The sequence below is a fragment of the Eptatretus burgeri genome, chromosome 6, assembly GCF_056783735.1.
Source record: "Eptatretus burgeri isolate ZD-2024b chromosome 6, Ebu_testis_v1, whole genome shotgun sequence".
NCBI lineage: Eukaryota > Metazoa > Chordata > Myxini > Myxiniformes > Myxinidae > Eptatretus > Eptatretus burgeri.
Window position 1 is genome coordinate 89084907 of NC_140966.1, and position 23974 is coordinate 89108880.

General features: G+C 44.5%; 1 protein-coding gene across 2 annotated transcripts in view; it reads left to right on the top strand.

Annotated features, from left to right (window-relative positions):
* LOC147025289 (formin-binding protein 1-like) overlaps positions 1 to 23534 on the top strand; it is a 99946-nt gene extending 76412 nt beyond the window's left edge. For both annotated transcript variants that reach the window (XM_085886153.1, XM_085886152.1), the window contains 5 exons: positions 3394 to 3506; positions 3590 to 3722; positions 20470 to 20555; positions 20924 to 21036; positions 22966 to 23534. In XM_085886153.1, coding sequence (XP_085742279.1) covers positions 3394 to 3506; positions 3590 to 3722; positions 20470 to 20555; positions 20924 to 21036; positions 22966 to 23108 — 588 coding nt within the window. In that variant the 3' untranslated portion in view covers positions 23109 to 23534. The remainder of the gene's footprint in view (positions 1 to 3393; positions 3507 to 3589; positions 3723 to 20469; positions 20556 to 20923; positions 21037 to 22965) is intronic.
* Positions 23535 to 23974: the final 440 nt, after the last annotated feature.

Genomic DNA, 23974 nt, shown 5'->3' on the forward strand with positions numbered 1-23974 from the left:
ATGCTCTCTCCCTCCTCCCACCAAGTTTCTTCAGGGCACGTACACAGTCCAACTCCGAAATTCAGAATCACTGCTCACCTCCACTCATTCGTTCTTCTTTTTTTTCCCCCCCCACCTGTGAACCAACTTCCGCAGTCTCTTCAATAATTATAAATGAGCAGGATAGAACATCATAAATATATTACAGGCCCAGACCGGGAATCGAACCCAAGTCCTCAGGCAAGCCATACCAGTGTTCTGCCATCTGAGTTATCTGGGTGACCCACCGGCTGAGCAACGCAATTCTTCCACATGTATGTGCCGCTCCCTTTTCCCCACTGCTTCCGGCACTCACTACCAACCATAACAGCAGCTGGGGCCTGCTCTCGAGAGGGTCTTCCCTCTGTGGGGAGACACATCCATGTCCGCTATTAAACACTACAGGGGGCGTAGTAATATAATTAGAAATGAGCAGGATAGAACATCATAAATATATGTGGAAAAATCACTGGCCCAGACTGGGAATCAAACCCAGGTACTCCAGCAAACTGTACCAGCGCACCGGTGCTCTGCCATCTGAGCTATATGGGCGACCCACCTGTTGAGCAACGCAATTCTTCCACATATACAAGTGCCGCTCTGGCAGAGCACTGGTTCACTGGCAGGTTTGCCAGAGGGCCCTGTTTGGATTCCCGTTCTGGGCCCATTTTCCAATATATACATGTATATGTATGTGTGTATGTATATATATATATATATATATATATATATATATATATATATATATATATATATATATATATATATATATATATATAACATATAGTCTCTTCAATATGATTTACTTCCAGGACTTCAAGGCAGCTGTTCACCACCATCTCAGATCACCCCCAATCCAAAACCATGATCTTTTCTCTCCCCTTAAACCCTCCCCAAGCCCACCTCCCACAAGTCTCCCTCCATTTTATCACTCATCCCTGCTGTTAATGGTGTCCCTCCTTCCTCTTTCTGCTGATTGATGTTGTTTCATCCTGATCTGTTCTATGTTGTAATCCTCCATGAGCCTCGACATTGTATACAAAAAAAAGACAATCGTCTTCGTCTGTGTCAACTGTTACTTAAAACTTGGAAGGTTGTCTTTTTGATTCCCATTGAACTTAACTTTGCCAGGGCTTCTTGGTGTCCAATCATTGAACACTGTTGATGTCAAGATCAACAACTCTCAATCTCTGTTCTTACATCCATTTTTTCATTGGAGTTGTACATCCGATGCAAAGCGATTCTCATGTAACCTGAGCTGAGACTCTGTGAGCACGTGGTTTGTTTTCAGATGCCTCTGTATAATGCCGTTTGCCCTCCATGATTTTGCTGAAAATCGAGAAAGGGCCGATTGAGTGACAGTTCAGAGCATTGTACTATATTTGATGCACAAGTGACATCATTGGGTTCCATTATGATAATGACTTCAATGAAAGTGTATTTTGGCTTGAGAGTTTGTTTCTCAGACAGTTGTAGCCAAATACCCCATTAAACATGGTGTGAAACACATCATTGTAGTTCCAGCTTACTCGATACATCCATTTTCGGTTTTGTACTCTGTTGACACAATATTTAATGAACAGAATCTTTGGAGGAATGTTTGTTATTGTTATTAGTCCCCTACCGGTTTCACAGGAGGGGACAAGAGGTTTGCTCTCCATCCTTGTCCATCTGTTTGTCCCACCTGTAGTTTTTAGGTCATCTCTAACGCGATGACCTAATAAAACCAGTCTCGATGTCCGTCCGTCCGTAAATACGTCCCCATTTTTTTTCTTCCGATTTTCTTGATATTTGGTACGTGGGTAGATGTCGATGAGGGATGCACGACGGTGTGACCTTTGACCCAATTGAAGGTCAAGGTCAACGTCAAGGTCACTCCAAAGTTGCGAAATCGTCCATTTTCAAAATCTATCTCACCCGCCGTTTATGATCCGATCTTCGAAATTCCTTCGGATTCTGATAATATGGAACAATATCTAAATTTTTTCGGGCCGGTTTTTTGAAATTCCTCCTGGTTATCGAGTCATGTGTCTTCAAAGTTGGAAAAATCGTCGATGTGATACGGTCAAAAACAAATTCGCCCGATCTTGATGAAACTTGGTATGTAGGTAGGGGTCGATGAGTGATGCACGACAGTATGACTTTTGACACAATTGAAGGTCAAGGTCAAGGCCACTCCAAAGTTGCGAAATCGTCCATTTTCAAAATCAATCTCCTCCGCCGTTTGTGATCCGATCTTCGAAATTCCTTCAGATTCTGATAATATGGAACAATATCTAAATTTGATCTGGCCGGTTTTTTGAAATCCCTCCTGGTTATCGAGTCACGTGTCTTCAAAGTTTGAAAAATCGTCGATGTGATACGGTCAAAAAAATTTTGCTCGGTCTTGATGAAACTTGGTATGTCGGTAGGGGTCGATGAGTGATGCACGACGGTATGACTTTAGACACGATTGAAGGTCAAGGTCAAGGTCACTCTAAATTTGAAAAATCAGCTAATTTCAACATCATCTTCGCCATTTATTATCCGATCACGGCGGAATTTTTACTCCCGGGCTTTCTTCTGTATGTTGAACCAAAAGACAAGACGACATCGAAGCCATTCAAAGCCAATCAGAGATCCACATGTACAGAGCTCCAGAGATGACAGTCACCCCCAACCGGGGGGGAATTTTTCACACTTTTTTTTTCCATACCCTTTAACATATTCAAATGAAACTTGGTACATGGCTTTATGATGATAAGTTACAGAACAAGGAGTTTCAGTCCATCTCGTCAAATTTTCACAGAGTTATGCCCTTTCTAAACTTCAAAAATATTACATATTATACATGAGTCGGTGTTCAGCTGCCTGACTCTACCCCACTGCTTTACACCCATTGGCTGGACAGCTGGCTTGACTCCACCCCAATAAAATCATGTGCCGACATTGCTTGAAGCAGCACAGATCGGCAGGCCTCAGGCCTGAATGTCAGTCCATGGCCCAGTGCAATTGGAATGATCGCAGGCATATAACCACGATTATATATGCGCATAAGCCGTATGCATGTTTTTTTGCTTCATGTATGTACATAAGGTTATTTCTAAGATGAAATCAGCAAATCCTAGAAACAAATGAAACGCAGTGATATGGTGAGTTTTCTTTTTCTTCATTTTGTGTCCGGTTCTTGTATCGGCTCAAGCGTGCCTGAAAAACAAACAAATTTTTCTCTCCCGAGCATTTACTGGGACTGGTAGGGGACATGTATTGTAAAGCAATTCTCGCTCTTGTTATTATTGGGTTGGATCTTTATTAACTTTTTTTTTTTTCATCCTTTTTGAAGTACAGTTCAGGAAATGCTTCAAAGTAGCTCGCATTGCTCCTCAATCTCTTTAGGCCACCAGCCCAGCGGAAGATTTCTCCCACCTTCCCCCCGAACAGCGCCGGAGGAAACTGCAGGAGCGCATAGACGAATTGCAAAAGAGTATTTCCAAGGAAGTTGATGAACAGTAAGTAGTTTGCACACAGGGCTGAGTTACCATTTCCTTTGAATGACTTTTTTTGGGTTTCATTCATTTTTGTTCAATTGCAGAAAAGGCCTTATGAAGATGAAAGATGTTTACATCAAAAATAGTAAGCTGGGAAATCCAGCAAGCTTGGAACCACAACTTGTTGAAGCAGCAGCCAGGATTTCAAGACTTGAGGATGAATTGAAGAAGTACCAGGTACATTGAGGAATACCTTGCAGTTTCAGTTGGAGGTTGATATTTTATAAAAAAAAAAAATAAAAGTGTTTCTCAAAATCGAACTGTTGTAAATATGTTTCTACTTCCAACAAGGTGTGTCCTTTTGCAACTGTAATTTTGAGGTAAATGTATAAATTTCATTTGGTGGTTTCAGGACATTTAGCTTGAGAATTTAGTTGAAAATACAAGTGGAGAAGTTCGTATTAATTAATGTTTTTTTAAAATAACATTGTTATTGGTTGTTTATGATACGTAAGGTTTTGGCTTGGCATAAATATCAATGACTGTCTTTCGTGAAACACTGTTTTATGCATTTCTTGTTTGTATACAAATTATTGGGTTGCAGAAGACCGAGATGGTTGAGGGTAGAAGGGTAACATTACTGGTAATGGTGAATCAGGTAGGCAGAGGAGGAGAGGAAATGAAAAATAAAGGACCAGGAAATGAGGAGACATGCGTATGTATATGTATATGTATATATGTATATATATATATATATATATATATATATATATATATATATATATATATATATATATATATATATATATATATATACACACACACGTACATACATTGTATATATCGAAACATGTTGAGTGTGACGAGCACTCCCCCGATCCCCATTAGACACAGTCCTCCACCAAAGCGTCACCTCCAACACCGCCTCTCATCCGGTCTTTCACTGGCTGCCCTTTCAAACTTTCACCCTGCTGCAATCTTTCCAAAACGATCATATTCATCTTTTAGCTCAATGGTAAGAGTGCTCCCTCTGCCCCCGTGATAAAGCGGAGTCTATGGGTTTATCGTTTCGCCGTCGCAGAAAGGTCAGTAGTCTCTCTGGCTTCCACCACCTCCTTTCTGGTTTTGCACCCTTTCCATGCTTTGTCTCTCCCAGGTCTCTGTGGGGCTCACGTGGCCCATCATCAACCCACTTCTGGTGAAACTACCTAAATCCAAGATCACTGCTCACCTCCACTCCGTAGTTACTAACTTTTTTTTCCCCCATCTGTGGAACCATCTTCCACATTTTCTGCAATCTCATTCTTCCCTCCAGGTCTTTGAGACAGCTGTTCACCACTATCTCAGATTGTCTCCAGTCCAAAAACATTATCTTTTGTACTCTCGATAAGCCTGCCCCACCCCACCCCAATATCTCCTCCTTCTGAATTTCCAGTTTTCCCTCCCGAGAGTTTTCTTCTGAATCCATCTTGTGCACCCGATGCATCCTCTCCTGCCCCTCATTCCTCCCTGCACCCATTGTTTGTCCAAGTTTGCCTCCATATTGGCCTTCAACTCTACTGCTGGTGTTTTCCCCTCTCTCAATTGTTCCTTTTGTCCTGTTGTGCCCTGATCCATCAGCTCTTCTACGAGCTTCGACTATGTATACAAAAACAAAATGGAGAGAAGTATGTTTGTATTGTCACATCGATGGCTCGACTCATGTCGAGCTCATCGCGGCGGGAGGTTAAAATCCCGCGATGTCCGAGCGGTTTAACTCCTGAGGAGACATTCCATATTCATGGCAGACAACGCACACGAAGGTCGTGAGGATAGACACGACAAGCCTTAAAGCTTTTAAACCCAACGGGTATATTTCCTGAACCACAATAATCAAAAGAACCAGGGAAGATTGAATGCAATGGAGGAGACGACGGCGGGTTGTGGTGGGGAAGAAAAGGTGACACAACATCGATAATTAATTAATTATGTACAATGAGGAAAAAGAAATTTAAAGAAACGAAGACGCCTCACACCAGACTCAGTTACAGACGGGAAGGGGACAAAACCGGGCGACACAGCTCCGGTGGCAGCGGGGATGAGCAGATGATGAGTGTTGAGGAGGACAATGACAAGGTGGGCAGACAATGGACAGGACGATGAGACAAAGCACAGAGGCAGATCAACGAAACGGAGCAAGGCAGGAACGACGGAATGGGTTGAGGTGGATGAAACAGGCACAGGACGAAGATAGGCAGGCAGGCACGCCAACCTCCTCTACTCTTTCTCCTGAGTCTACCTCAGATTCACACACTCTCTCAATCGTTCTCCCTCAACCAACTGCCTTTTATTAGTCAGCTTCCCCTCAGACTTCCAACTGCCGATTTGGCCCCTCCCTCTCCTCTCCTTCGACAATGCTCACTTCACGGGAGGCGTTCATATCTCCGCCCCCCCCACCCCTCTGGGGGCAATGCTCCACCATTCCCAGGCGATCAATCGCTCCACCTCTCGGGAGGCGTTCATATCTCCACCCCCCACCCCTCTGGGGGCAATGCTCCACCATTCCCAGGCGATCAATCGCTCCACCTCTCGGGAGGCGTTCATATCTCCGCCCCCCCCACCCCTCTGGGGGCAATGCTCCACCATTCCCAGGCGATCAATCGCTCCACCTCTCGGGAGGCGTTCATATCTCCGCCCCCCCACCCCTCTGGGGGCAATGCTCCACCATTCCCAGGCGATCAATCGCTCCACCTCTCGGGAGGCATTCATATCTCCACCCCCCTACCCCTCTGGGGGCAATGCTCCACCATTCCCAGGCGATCAATCGCCCCACCTCTCGGGAGGCGTTCATATCTCCACCCCCCCACCCCTCTGGGGGCAATGCTCCACCATTCCCAGGCGATCCATCGCTCCACCCTTCGGGAGGTGTTCATATCTCTGCCCCCACCTTTCGTGCCAAGTCTCCTGACACCTCTCCCTCTCCCCCCTCCAGGTCCATTAGAGGTTGACTCTACCCCCCTGGGTAGAGGTTGACATCGAGGTTATACACACAATTTCCCTTACCATAATCCCTCACTAATTATTACCACCACCCCCTGTACGGTATACATGCAAACAAGCAATTCTTAAGCTAACGTTTCCCTACTTATACATCGAGATGGCTATGTACTTGCACATGGACCATGTTACTCTACACATTCCTGTGATATCTACCCCCCCCCCCCAAACGTAACAGTATTATGTATGTTTCATCCGCTCCCCAGAGAGAGGATTTGACCGGGGAAGCTGAAACTTTGATGGATTAATGAGGGCACCCTGAATTTGTGCCTACGCGAATTTTGTTTGTTTCCATCAAGGTTTGAATGAGGAAATTTTCACCCATCTTGGCATTTTCTTCCTTTGGAAGGATGGTGGATGCAATTGCAATTATCTGAGCGATGTGACCACAAAGTATTATGCAGTATATGCATGTAAGCAGTACGCATGTTTTTCCTTCTTATACATAATCCGGGTTGTTAGCCGCGTCGCGTTGCGAACACTGGCTCTAAGTGAGCTCCGCGTTGTTCTTCTTGTTGTTGTTGTTCTTCTTCTGGTGAAGACAAAACCTTTATGACGCGGCTCTTGGACACATTTGTCCTTGTTTTTATTTCCGGGAGCGATTGAGGCAGCGGTCTGCTGCCTATACATTACCCAAACGAAGGGATGCGTCAGAAGAACGCTTGGAACAACATCACCCATAAGGTGGGTACTCTGCTGGTTCATCTAATACAAGTCCACGTGACTTCAACTCACTGAATATAATGAAACCGAACTTTGGGGAAGAGGTTAACATGGGGATACCACCATTGCATTTTGGACGTTTTGGAAGGAAGGCCTCCTTTCAGGGATTAAAAGGGTGTTTGACACCTGGAGGAAATGCATTGAACAGGTTGAAGGTGATGTAGAATAATGTGCCAGGAATAAAGTTTGTCGATAGGACTCGTATATCATGCTTGATTGGGTGACAGAACTTTTGGGATGATCCCAGTCGGCCATTGGCTCGCAAGGAGCTCCTTGTGAGCCAACGGCCATGTACATCTAGTGCTCAACTGTGTCTGCGGTTGGGAGTAGTTGGGTTATTTTTTTTATGAGAAGGTTGGTGGCAGGATTTTCACTCCGGCTACTGTAAAACCCTTCATTCTGCAATACAAATGAAAAGCACAAAAATAAATTTGAAATCCCACAACGTGGGAGTACCTCCTGTGCAGCTGCCTTCCGCAGGGCAGCTCACTGGATGGCGGGATTGGGGCAAAGCTTTCTGGACCCCCAATCTTTCATGGGAGGAATAAAACCACGGGGTAACCTTCCCGGGCCAGATTGCGGTGGTATGTGTCAGAGTGGTGCTGAGGTGTCGTCCACCAGACGGCGGTCTCCTTGGGTTGACCTGAGGCGGTCCCATCGGGTGGAGGCCTGGAATATCCTATCCCAAAGAGAGGATGATCACCTGTCTGTTATCATCTGAGCTCGTGTTTGGACATTGGTATTGCAGCACTCCCTGAGGTTCGGAGACCGCATTATGGCGAGATCATGGTGTGTGGTTCCACCTATGATTGGTATGGTCACTCTGATGGTTACCATCTCCATGGAGTTGTGATAGCTGTATCCGATAAGTTGACTCCAATGATAATTGAGGTAACACCGGTCAACGAGCATATTTTGAGACCAAGGATTCGTCACTCCTTGGGTGTCATTTCCCTGGTCTCTGTTTATGCTCCGTCAGAGGCGAGTGATCTCACCGTGAAGGACGAATTCTACGCCACGCTCGAGTCTGTGGTTGATCAGTGCCCCAGGCGAGATACACATCTTGTCTTGGGGGATTTCAAGGTATTGACTGGAAACTGATAGGGATGGTTAGGAGACGTGTGTTCATCCCCATGGGTCTGGAACTATGAGCCAGAATAGCACTAAGTTTCTTGACTTTGCAAGAAGTCATGGACTTAGGGTGGCTGGTTCATGGTTTCAGCACCCATAGGCTCATCGCTGAACTTAGTATTCCAACGCTGGTGGTGTGGCAAAGGAGATTGACCCTGTGGTCATTGATGGTAGCCGGAGGATGATCCAGAAATGCAGGGTCTACCGGAGTGCTCAGTTCCTCAATACTGACCACATGCTTGTTGTAGCAACTCTGAAGTGGCAGCTTAAATCCAGGAGAATGGTACCATCCCAGCCTAGGCTGGATGTTGGCAAGCTCAAGGATGAGAGGGTATCTGAGGAGTTTGTGAACAGCCTGAGTGGGGATTTGGGGGGGTCTGGGTGCTTTGGGGAATCCTAGAGAGTTGTAGAGTACCTTCAAGACCACCGTCCTTGATGTTACCTGTGGATGTCTTGGAACTCATTGAAGGGCAAAGAAGAATTTTGTCTCTCAACAGACACTGAATACCCTTTACCAGAGTTGCAGGGCCAGGCTGAATGGCAGAGCTTTGCTGTTCAGAGAACTGAGGCGTAAAATTGTACGTGTGATGAGGGTGGACAAGGAGGCCGATGTGCGAGGAATCTGTGAGGGGGTAGATCATCACCTGTGATCAAGTGATTCTCGTCCTGCTTACAGGAGAATTTGTGCATTTCGTTCCTCCAAGCCCGTCCCTCGGTGTACTGCAGTTAGAGCAGAGAGTGGAGGGCTATTGACCTAGGAGTCCGAAGTGAAGGCCCGCTGGGCCGGTTACTTTGAGCGGCTGCACCAGGTTGATCCACCAGCTGTCGAGTTGGATGTCAGAGGTGTTACTATCTCTATTGCTGACCCTCCAATCAACTGTGATCCACCTTCGTTTGTGGAAACACAGACACTGCTGAACTGTTTGAAATGGGGTAAAACTCCTGAGATCTGTGGCTTCCATGCTGAACTTCTCAAGGCTGGTGGAATTGCTGCTACTCGTGTTGTTGTATGCAGTTCTGTGCTCTCCCTGGAACACAGGTATTATCCCAACTGAGTGGAAGAGGGGTCTTGTTGAGTCTTTCTAGAAAGGGAAGGGTGATCGCCAAGACTGCAACTTCTACCGAGGGGTGACGCTGTTCTTTTTGCCGGGCAAGATCTTTACTCAGATAATTCTTGAGACAGTTCGCCAACATCTGCTTGAGCACCAGCATCTAGAGCAGTCAGGCTTTACACCAAAGAGATCAACAATTGACCGTATCCTTGCTCATCTGGTCCTCACCGAATGCAGATGGGAGTTTCGGCAGGGGCTGCTTGCAGCCTATGTTGATCTCTGTAAAGCGTTTGATTCAGTGAATCAGGATGCCCTCTGGAGGATTATTGGTCTTTATGGGGTGCCACCAAAACTGATCAATCTGATGTCTGAACTCTACTCTGGTACTGAGAGTGCTGTGAGATGTAGTGGTACCATCTCTCATCTGAGTGTTGGCCAGAAAAGCGTGCATTAGGGTCCGCACAATGTTTTTCTGCATTTTTGTGATCATCAGACCATCTGAATGAATATTCCGATTGATGCCACTCTGGCACCCTTGAGCATTTTTGTAGAAACCCCTTAATATGCAAATTAGCGGTGGCCATTGTGCAAATTACTACTTTTCTTTATATCTCCAGAAGTAAGCATCCAAACAGCCTGGTTGAGGTGTCCAAACCCATGATTTTAGGGTCACTAATCATGATAAACCTACTTACAATCCAATAACATTTAAATTTAGCTCATTAATATGCAAATTAGCAGTCACCATTATTGAAAATGTCGATAAATAGACATATAGATAGAAAAAAAAAACACTTCAGTCTTTGTGTATATAGATCACTTTATTATTCATACAGATTCAACAATTCGACAGTATGCAATGAAAGCAGCTAACAACATGAACAAAAGAAGACATTCCTGTGTAAACCAAATGTTCATATATATAACAGGTTTGTAAACCTTATGAAGGCTACTTCAGTGCTTGGTGTCTCATTCAGGGTCAGAGTCATCATCAAGGGCAAATGCAGCAGCTGTCTTGGTGCGCTCATTCCTACAGCCAGTATCTCCATGGCAGGTACAGGAAATTGTGCATGGTAACTTGGCTGCTGTGCAGTGGCATTGAGCTGTGTAGCATTGCTTGTCAGAGGAACGTCCACATCGTAATAGCTTCAAGATCTCTGGTGGTGCAAGAGCGACGTTGGGCGCCAGCATAATTGGAAGTAATGATCTTGATGCCTCATCACGTTTCCATCCGTACTGAGTGGGATCCAGAGGTGGTGGCTGCAGCTCAGCAGCTGACTTCCATATTGCTGTCTGGATATGAGCGTGTCACATGTTTTGTTCAAATGACTCTGTAGTTGGTGGCAGAGCCTTTAGGTCTGGTGCTTTGATGGCATTTGGTTTCACCATCCTCATAGACCACACCTCTTTGCGAACATCAGACATGTTGTTTCTCTCCTTGCTACCATAGCAAACAGCCATGAACACAGTGGCTTCAGCGATGACATCATCAATAGATGCATCCACATTCCCAAGTTTTTGAAGTGCATGGCCTGCTGCGAGTGTCTTCTTGCGAGTCAGTTTACCTCTACCATACATCTGGGCAACGGTGTCGCGACCTGTCAGTGCGTGTAAAGCTAGTAGGTCTTGCACCATCCCGGCATGCTTTCTGGCAGTGGCGCCAATGTCGATCAACGATTGGCCAGGACATGTTTCTTCCATTGTTACGCAGCATTGCAGATGAAGTTCTGTGATGCGGTACACAAGCAAGATGAACACATCGGTATCATCACAGATGACTGTGATGCATTTTGCACCATCTTCGGCTACTTTAGCAACTTGCTGAATCATGATGACATCTGCCTCCTCATGGGCCGTCTTCAAATCAGTGCGACACCTTTGGGCTTCGTGGTGTATTTCCACTGGGGTAGACTCCTGTCCCGTAATGACGAGCCTGTGTTGGTTCTGCTTTCTCTGTTGACTAACGTCAATCAAATTCTGGCAAATCAGTTCTATCAGCTGAACTTTGTTCTCAGTTATTGACAGAACCACCAGCTGTGGAGGCAGTGCAGTCTGGCGGTTCAACCTGTGGTGCCTGCAAGCTTGCTGACCAGCTCTTGCTAATCTTGTTCCACTCTTGATGCTGAAATCATGATATCTGTCAAATGCCAGATATACATCTGATTTGTCCACATTTGCTATGATGTAGCTCATGAAGTTGTCAACAAAGTTTTGCACAATTCCCCTGTTAGGCCAATGAATAACCCAGAGGATTGCACAACCATCTGAGATGGTGACTTCAGGTTGTGGACCCAGTCTTGTTGAGATTTCCACTTGGAGATTCTTCTTCAATGTCGACTTGGTCTTTGCTATTCTCATCTCTCCCTTTTCATCGAACATTGATGTTTACACAGGTACAAGCTCGTACTCTAAGACGTCACATAGTTTGATGTTTCGACTTTGTTGGAGTCCCATGACCCTGGAGTAGATGAGATTTAGATCACAAACCTCAGTAGATCCCACACGCATGACTTTCCTTGTCACCGCCATAGTTATGACTCGTTTAGATAAGGGAGCGTTTAATCCTGCTGGCCAGCTTTCTTCATAGAATGCATCTGTGCTTGGCCAATGTCAACTGCCCTTGGCGCGTTCACCTTCTCCGGTCCAATTCTGCCAGTTACAATGTTGACAACTCTGTCTGCATGTTCGTTTAGGTCAAGTGGGTCGATACAGGACTGGAGTTTTCTCCTTATCTTATCTCGGTTCTCTGCATCAGATCGTATGCATGATGGCTTCTCTTCCTTGTGAATGGTCACCTCTGTGAGATGGTGGACTATCTAACTAAACGTGTGAATACTATAGGCCCACTTCTTCAGTGTAGAAGTCTTCAGTGTAATGCCAACGATTCCATGTATGCCATGACCGTAGCGCATGAACGTGGACTCGATGTACATATCCGACCATATGCCGTTCCATAGGCCCTTCTTGTGCCGCATCACGTGATCTCCTTTTAAGAACATTTCCAGAATGTCTCCATGAAGCCTTTCCATCGATCGAAGGTAGTAGAGCCCACATATTGCATAGTTGTGATGTCCAGCCGCGAAGAAGTATGGGAGCATCTCCTTCATCGCCTAAAGATGCAATGGCCAGTCTCCTTCATGCTCAGCACGAAAAATGCCATCATGATGAATACAGGTTTCACAAGGTTCTGTACCCATAGTTGTGTGGTCATGATCTTTGTTGCTTTGGTTTCAAGAGTGTCCATTAAGTCTTCATGACTTTCTGCCTGAGCCACGTTGGAACGAAGGACCTCCTCAGTCACCAATTGCAGGGCCCTGAAGTTTAGGGGTAAATTTTTTCCACCAAGCATATGAGCAACACCTCCAAAGGCAGATTTCATCATGTCTTCCAGCCCACTTTCAGCCATCAAGTTCCCCACACAACCGATGAAACTCAAAAGGGTGCGCATGCCACCCAGCCTTGGTATGAACTGGGTAAATCGCTCAGGATAAACCCATTTAACATTAACAGCCACTCGATACAGCTGTTGGTCGTTTGTGAAGATGGTTACGGTTTGTCCACACTCTGCGGTCAAGCGTTTTCCCTCCATTGCTATAACCGTCGTGTCCAGATCAGCTGGATCCTTATCTATGAGTGGTGTATAAATGGCTCTCGTTGCAGGTTGGATGGATCGTCCTTGCTCTCTGCAGAGCTTTTTTTATTTTTTTTAATTTTTTTTTGTATACTTTGGTCGAGGCTCGTATGAGAGCTAACACACAACTCACAGCAAGGAAGCATGAGACAAGAGGGGCGGGAGTGGAAGGGACAAAACAGTGGGGAACAGACACATTAGGTGAACTGTGGAAGGGAGAGGGATGGGGATGGGACGGGGAACATGGCGAAGAGAAGATGGACATTTCGGGGACTTTCAGGAAGGAAAGCAGGAGAAATGAAGGAAGTGGGCTTGGGTGGATTATCGGGGGTAGAAAAGATCGAGGATTTAGATGGGGGAAGATAAGAGGTGGTGGTGAACAGCTGTTTTGAAAGCCTGGAGGGAAGAATGGGAAAGAATAGAGTGAGGAAGTTTATTCCAAAGGCGGGAAAAAAGAGGAATGAAAGAGTGAAGATGAGCAGTGATTCGAGATTTTGGTAGTTTTACCAGAAGGGGGTTGTTGGCGGACCTTGAGCGCCCTGTGGAAATGTGGTGGGGACAAATCGCAGAGAGAGCAGGGGGGGGCAAGGCTGGAGAGGAGTCGGTAGAAGACAGAAAGACCACCGACCAACCTGCGGTGATTGAGTGAGAGGCCCAAAGACTCAGCTTCATCGCGGGAGATGCCGATGATCTTAAATGCCCTGGTTTCGACAGTGTGAAGCCGAGAAAGGTGGGAGGCAGGAGCACCAGCCCAGAGGGGAGAGCAGTACTCCATCAGGCTACGGACAAAAGCTTTGTAAGTGGTCAGGAGCTCAAGAGGGCTGAGGAAGGACTTAGCACGACGGAGGATTCCCAGTCGGCGACTGGCTTTTGAGGGGAGGTTGGAAATGTGACTTTCCCAGGAAAGGTCATGGCAGATAGTGAGACCTAGAAGCTTGAAAGAAAAGACTTCTTCCAGAGGATTGTTGAGAAAGTGGATGGGGGGGTTTTGTAAACGGTCCTTTCGAAGAGACATAGTGAGAGTGTGAGATTTGTCCGGATTGAAAGACATGTTCCACGTGTTGGACCAGTTTGTAATTTTATCCAGATCTGCAGTGAGCGAAGAAGCTGCTGCTTGCCGGTCTGAGGGGTGACAGATGGTACGGCAGAGGGTGGAGTCGTCGGCAAAGAGAAATAGAGGATTTTCCAGAGAGTCTGAGAGATCATTGAAAACCAGAAAAAAGAACAGGGCCCAGAACGCTACCTTGAGGAACTCCAGCCTGCACAGGAAGAGGGGATGACAGAACTCCATTTAGGGCCACACGTTGACTGCGACAGGAGAGGAAGTCTGCGAGCCATGAGTGGAGATGGCCTTGAATACCATGGGAAGAGAGTTTGGTGAGTAGGGCAGGGTGCCAGACTGTGTCAAAAGCATGTGATATGTCCAGGGATACGGCTCAGATTTCCTGTCTGGCATTGAGGACCTCCATCCATTGATGGGAGAGCAGAAGCAGCATATCCAGGGTAGAGTGACCTTGTCTGAAACCAAAATTAAACCAAAACCAAAATTAAATTAGCTTTGTATTAAAGCCACCAAACTCTGGTGTGTTCTGATCAGAAGTGATTTGCTTCAGAAAAGAGAAATCCATATCTTGAACTCTCCTAAGTTGTATAGCTTGATGAGCCAATAGCGGAGAGGTAACACCACACGTGTGGCTTCTTCAACTGGTATTGCTGGTTTCTCAGGTCCCTTGTACCTTTGAACCAAAATGTCTTCTGTCACAGGTGTCTTCATTTCATCACGGGTCAATCGTCTGATGATGGCTTCATCTTCAGATGTGCAAGATATCTCCTGATCTTTTATGGTAAGTAGTACTGCAAGAGAATGTGTTGAAACGAGTCCATTCTGGGATGAGATATTTGTGTCGAAGTTGTCAGCAACAACCTGAACGAGGCCACATTCAGAGTTGGCGGTTCCCCTAATCCCGGAGTGAACAGTTGCAGCCTTTGCTGCTGATCCCTTGAAATGCTGAAACTCATCATAGGAACAGGTCACACGATAGTTGTACAACTGCTCGATGAGACTTTTACGACTGACTAGAACTCCCAGTGCTATTTGGAGTGTAGTTGGCCGATTGGTGATCATATTCGTTATGATGTTTCCTATCAGAGCTCCTGGAAGTGTGCAGTCCAGTTTAGCTGATATTTTGGAGAGTAGCAATTGAAGGGTTGAACTCACTGCTTCATTAGCAATATCTATATTAATTCTAGTCTGATAGGAACTGGGGTCGGACGACAACTGCTTAGATTGCTGTGCAACCTTCTGGGCAATTCGTTCTATGGAAACATCAATGGCGTCACCTTCATCTGATGCTACTAAGTTGATCACAGTTGACGCTCTGCTGCGAAACAAGATTAAACTAGCGACACCTTCACCAGACAGAACCAGAAGCTCAGAGCCAAGTATGTCCAACAATTTGGATAACAGGGTTCGTCGACAGTATAGCTTTCCTCCATGATCCTTGTACATGTTGTAGACTTCTACTGCATTCCAGATGCGCAACATGTCGTTTTTCATCGATAGGATGGTAGAACTGACAGCTGGCTCAATGTTCTGAGTTTCTCTGCCACTGTGCGCTGCTGCTGCAACAGAACGGGGTGCCATGAAGGACTTTCTGCAGTCATCGTGATATCTCGCATCAGCAGCATGAAGATCGCTGATTGCACCCATTAATCGTATCTTGACCTGGCGTCCTTCTTCATCCTGGCGGGAATCGATAACATCTAGAATAGTTTGTTTTAACGTTGTCCGATCAACACGATCTGCAGTCCTACAAAGGAGAACTCGCCGCCAACGATGAGGATTCTTCTTATCAAAGTCCATGATGCACTTTTCTCCGCAAAAAATGCAATGATTTTTAAAGTCAAGTACTGTCATCTTTGAACCGCGGCTTCTTTTGCGTGTTGAAGCATCTTCCAAAGAGAAATTACTGATTCGTTTCAAGTGTCTTTCTATGTGCGAGCGTAATGTGTACGTTGACACAGTCTCTATGGCATTTGAGCTCGATAGATTCGTCTGCCTGTAATCTTTGTTCAAGCTCTTCATGTATACCATCTTGTCTTTCTTTGCTTGACCGGATGGTACTTCGCACTCTGTCTGGACCAACTGTTCCCAGAGGTTTTCCAGCTTTAGTTGCATTTCAGGGCCTGAAGAAACAGTCTCCCATGGTGATGGAGCCTCAACCTGTAACAATAGAGGTAATTATAAACATCAGTAAACATTTAATTTCTTTGTTGGTATTTTAAAAAATTCTCAGGAAACAGGTTCCACCCTGTGTACTTTTAAAAATCAATAAAACACACAGTTGCTTTCAGACAGATCATGTTACATAATAACAAAAAAAACTTGCTTGCAAATAATATCGATCATTCTACTGTATCAGAAGACATTACTCTTACTTAAAACTCAGTTCTCCATGTTTCTTTCATTACATTACAAGCCTCAACTTACTTGATCAGAAACAGTTCATGCTGTTGATCTTCTGAGGTCAGCCATTTCTTCACAACTGAACTGAGCATAAACAGCTCTGTGCAAGTTATTTTCAAACAGTTTTGTTGTTGTTTTACTGTACTGCAAAAACGCCGATTGGCGTGGACAAATTCAGGGGGTAAGGTTATGCTAATTTGCATATTAATGAGCTAAATTTCAATGTTATCAAATTGTCAGTGTGTTTGTCATGACCAGTGACCCTAAAAATATTGGTTTGGACACCTCAACCAGGCTGTTTGGATGCTTACTTCTGGAGATATAAAGAAAAATTGTTATTTTGATAATAGCGACTGCTAATTTGCATATTGATGAGCTAAATTTAAATGTTATTAAATTTTACGTGGGTTTATCATGACCAGTGACCCTAAAAACATGGGTGTAGGCACCTCAACCAGGCTATTTGGATGCTTACTTTTGGAGATATTAAGAAAAATAGTAATATCAACAATGGCCACCGCTAATTTGCAAATTCATGAGTTTCTACAAAAAATGCTCAAGGGTGCCAGAGTGGCATCATTCGGAATATTCATTCAGATGGTCTGGTGATCACAAAAATGCAGAAAAACATTGTGCGGACCCGAATGCAAGGTCATCTTGAAAAATGGTGTTTGACATCCGGACTACTCGGACTTATTTCCAGTTGTTACTGGAGTTCATCAGGGGTGTGTACTGGCCCCCACACTTTTCAGCACTTGTATGGACTGGATTCTGGGGAGGATGTCGGAGAGATCAAGCTGTGGTGCATCGTTTGTGCATGTCAAGATCTCTGACCTTGATTTTGCAGATGATGCAGTCATCTTTACGGAGACTCGAGCTATCCTTTTGGGGGCCCTCAAGGTCCTGAATGAGGAGACGGAGACACTGGTATTGTGGGTTTCCTGGGTCAAAACTGAGGTCCAGGCTTTTAATGACATCTTGGATGCTGCTATCTTGTCTGTACCTGTTTGTGACGAGGACGTTGCAGTCACGGAGAGATTCACTTCCCTTGACAGTGATATTCATGTCTCTGCTGGCTGTGAGCCATCGGTCAACAGATGTCCGGGTTGAGCCTGGGGAGTTATGGATTCACTGGATCATGGGGTGTGGTGCTGCCAGTACCTGTGCGGTAGGATGAAAGTCCAAGTCTTCAGGTCCTTGGTGCTTCAAGTCTTGTTCTTGGTCTTTCTCTTCGAGCTTCGAGTCTTGAACCATCACACATGTGAGACTTGGACCCTAACCAGGGATCTGAGATGGCGACTTAATTCCTTTGGCACCAGGTCTCGTCGCATAATCCTTGGCTCTCACTGGATGGACCTTGTGTCAAACACGGTTGCTGAGAGAGACTCAAATAATATTTCTTACCTGCTAAGTTTGCGAGCATCAGCTGCAGTTCTATGTAGACGTACCTTGTTTTCCTGACGCTGATCCTGCTCACCAGATTCTCTCACCGAGGGAGCCTCGTAAGTGGAGGAGGCCAATTGGCTGACCATGTGCCTTGTGGTTGCAGCAGGTTGATCAGCATCTCAAAGAGATGGGGATGGGCCAGGCATCTGCCTGAGGGATGGCCAGACAGAGGCCCCTGGAGTACCAGCGGAAAGTGGACGCAGCGACGTGCTGTTCTGGCACATACTCCACCACTTGACCTGACCTCGAAGACTTATATGGATTTTATGAAAAAAAGATGTAAACAAGTCTGAAGACGACGATGGTTCACGAGCGGTATTTGATGATGTAGATTGTTTCAGAAGTCAAGGATGAGACAATGTGATAATTTTTGACCAAGTTATAAAAATGATCAACATGATATGGTACGAGTGACAGGTTATTCGTTGCAAAATGTCGAAAACCCGGTTTCGTTCAACAACTTTCAAAATTTCACCTTTGCATAACATTTAAAGGTCACAAAACAATGTTGTGGACATTAAAATAAGGAAACAGGATATGTGCTATAGCTTATTGGAGTTAGTTCGTCGAAGAAGGTCGAAAACCCGGTTCGATTCCCACAACTTTGAAAATTTGACCTTTGTGGCCTTTAAAGGTCAAAGGTCAAGGATTTTGACCTTTGGTGCAAAACTTCCTCCGGAACATTCCAGTAACACTATAACGTCATATAGGCTATATGGCATTTCACACTCCTCGGATTATCCATACTTTGATGAAATCAGCGTAAAAACAAACTTGAAGGGGGCGCCACGGGCAAGGTGTTCGAGATAGAGCAAAATGGTTTCAAGACTTTAGGTGGGGAATGACCTCAAGATTATGCATAAAAATATTGGCATCCCAGCTCTCAAAGTTTGGGTGGTCGTATGATTTTTATGTCAAAATTCGTGATTTTCTAAGTTTTTGACCTTGTGACCTTGACCTTGGGATGAAAATGAAAAATCGGACAATGACAAGTTTTAACCTAAAATAAATAACCTAATGCACTGCATAACTAACTAAACAAACTCTCACAGACTCATTCGGACAATTTAATTAAAATTGCCGGCGCTAAAACAAACATGCAGGTGGGGTTTCACGTATTTACAACCTTAACTTATCGATTACATTACACTAACCATGGCCCAGGACTTGTGATCTGTGAAAGGGGAAAGGCAAAGGTCAGAGCAAAGTCTTTGGTGCAGGGGAATGGATGGAGATGGTCGCAAAACAAATGGACATGATGGATTTACGGGCTGCCTGCAAGGCAGTCCTTGCAAAACTGGATGTTCCTGGCGCACATGGTGATGGATGGACACAGGGGCAAACACAAACAAGGGCTAGCAGGCATGGGGTCATGGCAGAGGCAGGCAAACGAGGTATGGCAAGGTAAGCCCATGCAGAACAGGCAGCTGCAGCACAACAGGACGGCAGGTGAAGCTGGCCGGCCTCTGATGTGGTTCCATCAGGTCTGGAGGGAGTGCGGTGGTGCCGGCCGCTTTGAAGGCGGGCTAAGACCTAGCCTACTGTCTCCCCCCGCTCTATCGCCTTTGCCTGTCTCTGTCCATACCCGCTCCCTTAATTTGCCACAAAAACAACAAAATTTAGCCCCTCTTTATTTTTATTTCCCTTTTATAATTGTCTCCCTCACCCCCTTTATTGTCTTTGTCCGGCTCGCCTATCATGTCCACCTAGCCTACTCCCAACCCCTACGTTCCCTCTCTGGAGGGGAATAGGGAGAGACTAGCGTCCTGTCTCGAGGCCCAATGAAGCCTCAGAATGGCCTCCTCAGAGTTGAGCGATCTACCAAGGTGAGTCCAGCAGCCTACTACGAGCGAAGGGATGGATGGTGCGAAGGGGTACATCTCCTATCTACCCTAACATTCATTAACCTGAAACTACCCCGGGGCTTTCCAAAAACGCCTCACACTTAAAAAACTATCGGTTCGAAAAACCATGATTCCCGTCGCCTGTGTTGGTGTCCATGATAAATTTTGGCCTTGCCCTCAAATTTTCATACGTGCCCTCCCTAACTATTAAATCGATCCGCAGCACATCTCATCGATTTCAAAACATTTAAACAATGGAAGGTGAGCTATCTCAGGAACATGCACTTATCGACATAGCTGACTAAGGGAACCTGTATGTTGTGTGCAATTGAATTCCAAATTCGTAACAATATCGACGGAAAAACTGATAATAAGGGTAGAACAAATTTCAAAAATAAAAAAATATATATATTTTTTTCGACTGGATCGATTACCCAACAGACAGACAAACAGACATTCCGAATATCGTGGTCACTCCTGCCGGTGCTCGTGAACCAATAATATTTGGAGGAAAAAAATTCATTCGAGAGTGAAGGTTTTGTGGGTTAACGTTGGTGATGTAACTCTTTCATGTAATTCTAACCCACTGACTTTTCATCACATTGACATTGCTTTGCATCATCAATTTTACTGACTTGCTTTCCTTTTCCTTGAGGTGTGGATGTCCAGTGCTGAAAACAAGATTCAGCATCGGCACAGCGATGGGTCCATACTGCACTCTTCCCACCTCATCCAACCCAGGTCGGCACTTTTTCATCGGATGGATCACATGATCAGTCTTGATTGGAATTGACACGAAATACAGCATCGACCTGTTATACTAGACGAAGTGCACACCATAATTTATCGGGCACAACTATATGGCTGGGCATTGTGCTCGGCCTTCAATGCGGTGTCTGCAGAAATTATCGACAGCATTGAATCACTCTAAAACAACTTTTGTGGGAATTTCCATGAAAGTAATAAATTTGCTAAAACATATCATGGGTAATTAACATAGTTGCAAAGCAGAAGCCATTTTCCAGCACAATTGCTGTTGGAGGATAGTTGTGTGGGAAGGAACCTGTGACCTGTGACCTTCAGGCTGACTTTGTCCATTCATTTTGCAGTGCACCATCACACATCGTGCAACGCAATATTTCAGTGGATGAATTTGATGACTTTGATGATGATTATGATGGTAATGAGATCCTCTGGTGTCATGTCCTCTATGACTTCAAGGGTAAGTTAATCAATCAGAAATTTCTTAACTCGTGAAATGCAAAATCTGTCCAGTTAATAATCTCCCATTCAATTGAAAGAAACTTTGTTTGCCTGCCTGTCTTTTTGGTTTTGATTCTCGTTCTAAACAAACATTTTAACCAAAGAATACACATTTTTATTGTGCCTTTTGCTTGGTCTGTATTAATTTACCTCCACCACTGAAAGTGGACATTATGTTTTCACCCCTGTCTGTTTGTTTGTCAGTCTGTATGTGAGCAGGATATCTCAAAAGGAACTCGATGGACAGGCTGGGTGTGTGACATGGACCAATTGATTTGATTTTGATAAAGATCTGGATTTGGATCCGGATACGAGAATTTTTAAAGTGAATCTTCACAATTGAAAGATATGGCCAAAGACGATGTGTAGCATTACATCTCAAAAAAAGTTTTGGATGGATTCGGACAAAATTTGGTTGACAGGTTGTTTGTGACAAGGAAGAATTGATTCGATTTTGGAAAAGATCTGGATCCGAGAATGTTTCAAGTGATTCTTCACCATTGAGAGATGCGGCCAAAAGTGATATACAGCACAATATCTCAAAAAATGTTGTGGATGGATTCGAACGAAACTTGGTGGATGAGTTTGGTAGGTGACCAGAACAAAGCGATAAGATTTTGGTTAAGATCCAGCCTACCAGTGGGATCCAAAATGTAAACTGCCCAGCTTAACGGAAATATGCACTCCACTGAATGCTGTTCTCGTTGGTACATGTGATGAAATCTCGTAGAGGTCAACCGTGAAGGAAGCAGTTGCTGTGCTTGTCAGTATGATGGAAACGTTTCTACACAACGTATAATTATCGACAATATGCTAAATTTTTTAAGGCGTTTGGAGAAATATTAATGTGACATGAGAATGGAATTGAACCCAAACTCTGCCTTCAAACATGCCAGCCTTTAAATAATTACATTGTCGTGCCTCGGCATGCTTTGAGTAAGGCTGCGGTAGGTAACTGCATGTGAGTATGCTGCTTCTGTAAACAATCATGGTATTTAAAACCCAAATTATATAATTGATAACCCATGGGACACGCTAGTATTAGGAGTGACTATACCATCGCATGCAGTTTGAGAAGCCTTAGAATATAATTGATGGGATGTGATGGCCTGAGCTTGCTACAGAGCCCATCATTCAGCAAGTTTCTTGCCCGTGAGTGTCTGCTGTGTCAAGCGGCTCCATGGCATGGTGGCTTTCCTCTCAAATAAATATTGTTGATGCAATACCAGGTGACTTGTGGCCTTGTTCCATCATACTTGGTGTTCAGCTTGGTTCCATCATAAACTTTTATGAACCCCACAACCTGTCACATGTTCTCTCCTCGTGTTTTCCCCTTGTATACATTTACATTTTTTGTAGTCTTTTGAATATGTTGTTACATGATCAAGAGCTATATGCCATTTTTTAATCTCAGGAGAAAGATGGCAAGTCATGTGTGTGGATGACCTCGACAGGGTTGAACGCACCGGATGAGTTTCAGAAATTTAAGGCTCCATGTTGTTAAAATTGAAAACCAGGACAACAACAAAAAACAAACTGTCAGCAATGCTTATGAATTCCGTTGCTTTGCTTATAATTGAACGTTGAGTGCATTGATCTTCATACCCTTATGGGTGTGATTGATGTTGGCTGCCTTCCAAGCAGAGGAAACACATTAAACATAACATGAGTTTCAGTTAAACATGGGTGCCTCAACAGAAAGTGCTGGAAAATTTACTGAAGTTTCATTTGTGGACGTAATGATACTTTTTGTTTTCTTTATCAGACAAGGATGTTTGAAAAATATTATGATCATATCTTTTTTTTGAAATTTGTTTCACTAAAACAAAAATGATATCTTATGCTGGCATTCATGACTAATGTGCTTTGTGTGTGACCGCATTTGCAGCCCAGGGAACAGACACCGTGTCCGTGAATAAAGGGGACAAGCTTCGTGTGGTGGAGAAGGATCATGGCGATGGTTGGACGCGGGTGCAGCCTCGTGTCGGTGGTGAAGGCTATGTTCCCACCACTTACATAAAAACTCTATGAGGTTGATGTTTGGCCTGAGAATGTTGGAGTATATGGCTGGAAAAATGTAAATTTCTTTACAACTACCAAGATATTTCATTTATTGTGTTTTGGCCTTGTGAACCATTTCCAACTCGATTTGGTGGCTGAACTAAATGGGCTCGGAGTATTTTGCAAAGGGTGGGCATAACCTCTCACCCCAACAACACTGACTCTTACTTGGAGTGAATATGCTACCACCTGAAGCCTAAAATGCTCCAATTATCTTGATATTAAGCTATTAATTCAGAAATAATGAAACATGTCTAAATAGTTTGTTCAGCGTTTTAATTGTATGTGTGTGTGTTTTGTTTTTATCTTTTATGGTGTCATAAGAATCTGATGCTCGATCTTAGGATTGTTGCATGTGGAGTTGATGATTAAATTTTGATTCTCATATACTCAAAATCTGGGAACATTTGCTTAATGAGATTAGTCTTTCTGTGGGAACAGTTTTACCCTCTGCTTCAAAATCATTTTTGAAACAATGGAATGGTTATAATATGTTGTTCATTAACTTAGAAATTTATGACATCACTTTGCATGTAGAATAACAATAACAATAATAACTAGAAAACAGTTTTTTTTTTTTTTTTTTTTTTTTTTTTTTTTTTGTATACCTTGGTCGAGGCTCGTATGAGAGCTAACACACAACTCACAGCAAGGAGGCATGAGACAAGAGGGGCGGGAGTGGAAGGGACAAAACATTGGGGAACAGACACAGGTGAACTGTGGAAGGGAGAGGGATGGGGATGGGACGGGGAACATGGCGAGGAGAAGATGGACATTACAGGGACTTTCAGGAAGGAAAGCAGGAGAATTGAAGGAAGTGGGCATGGGTGGATTAT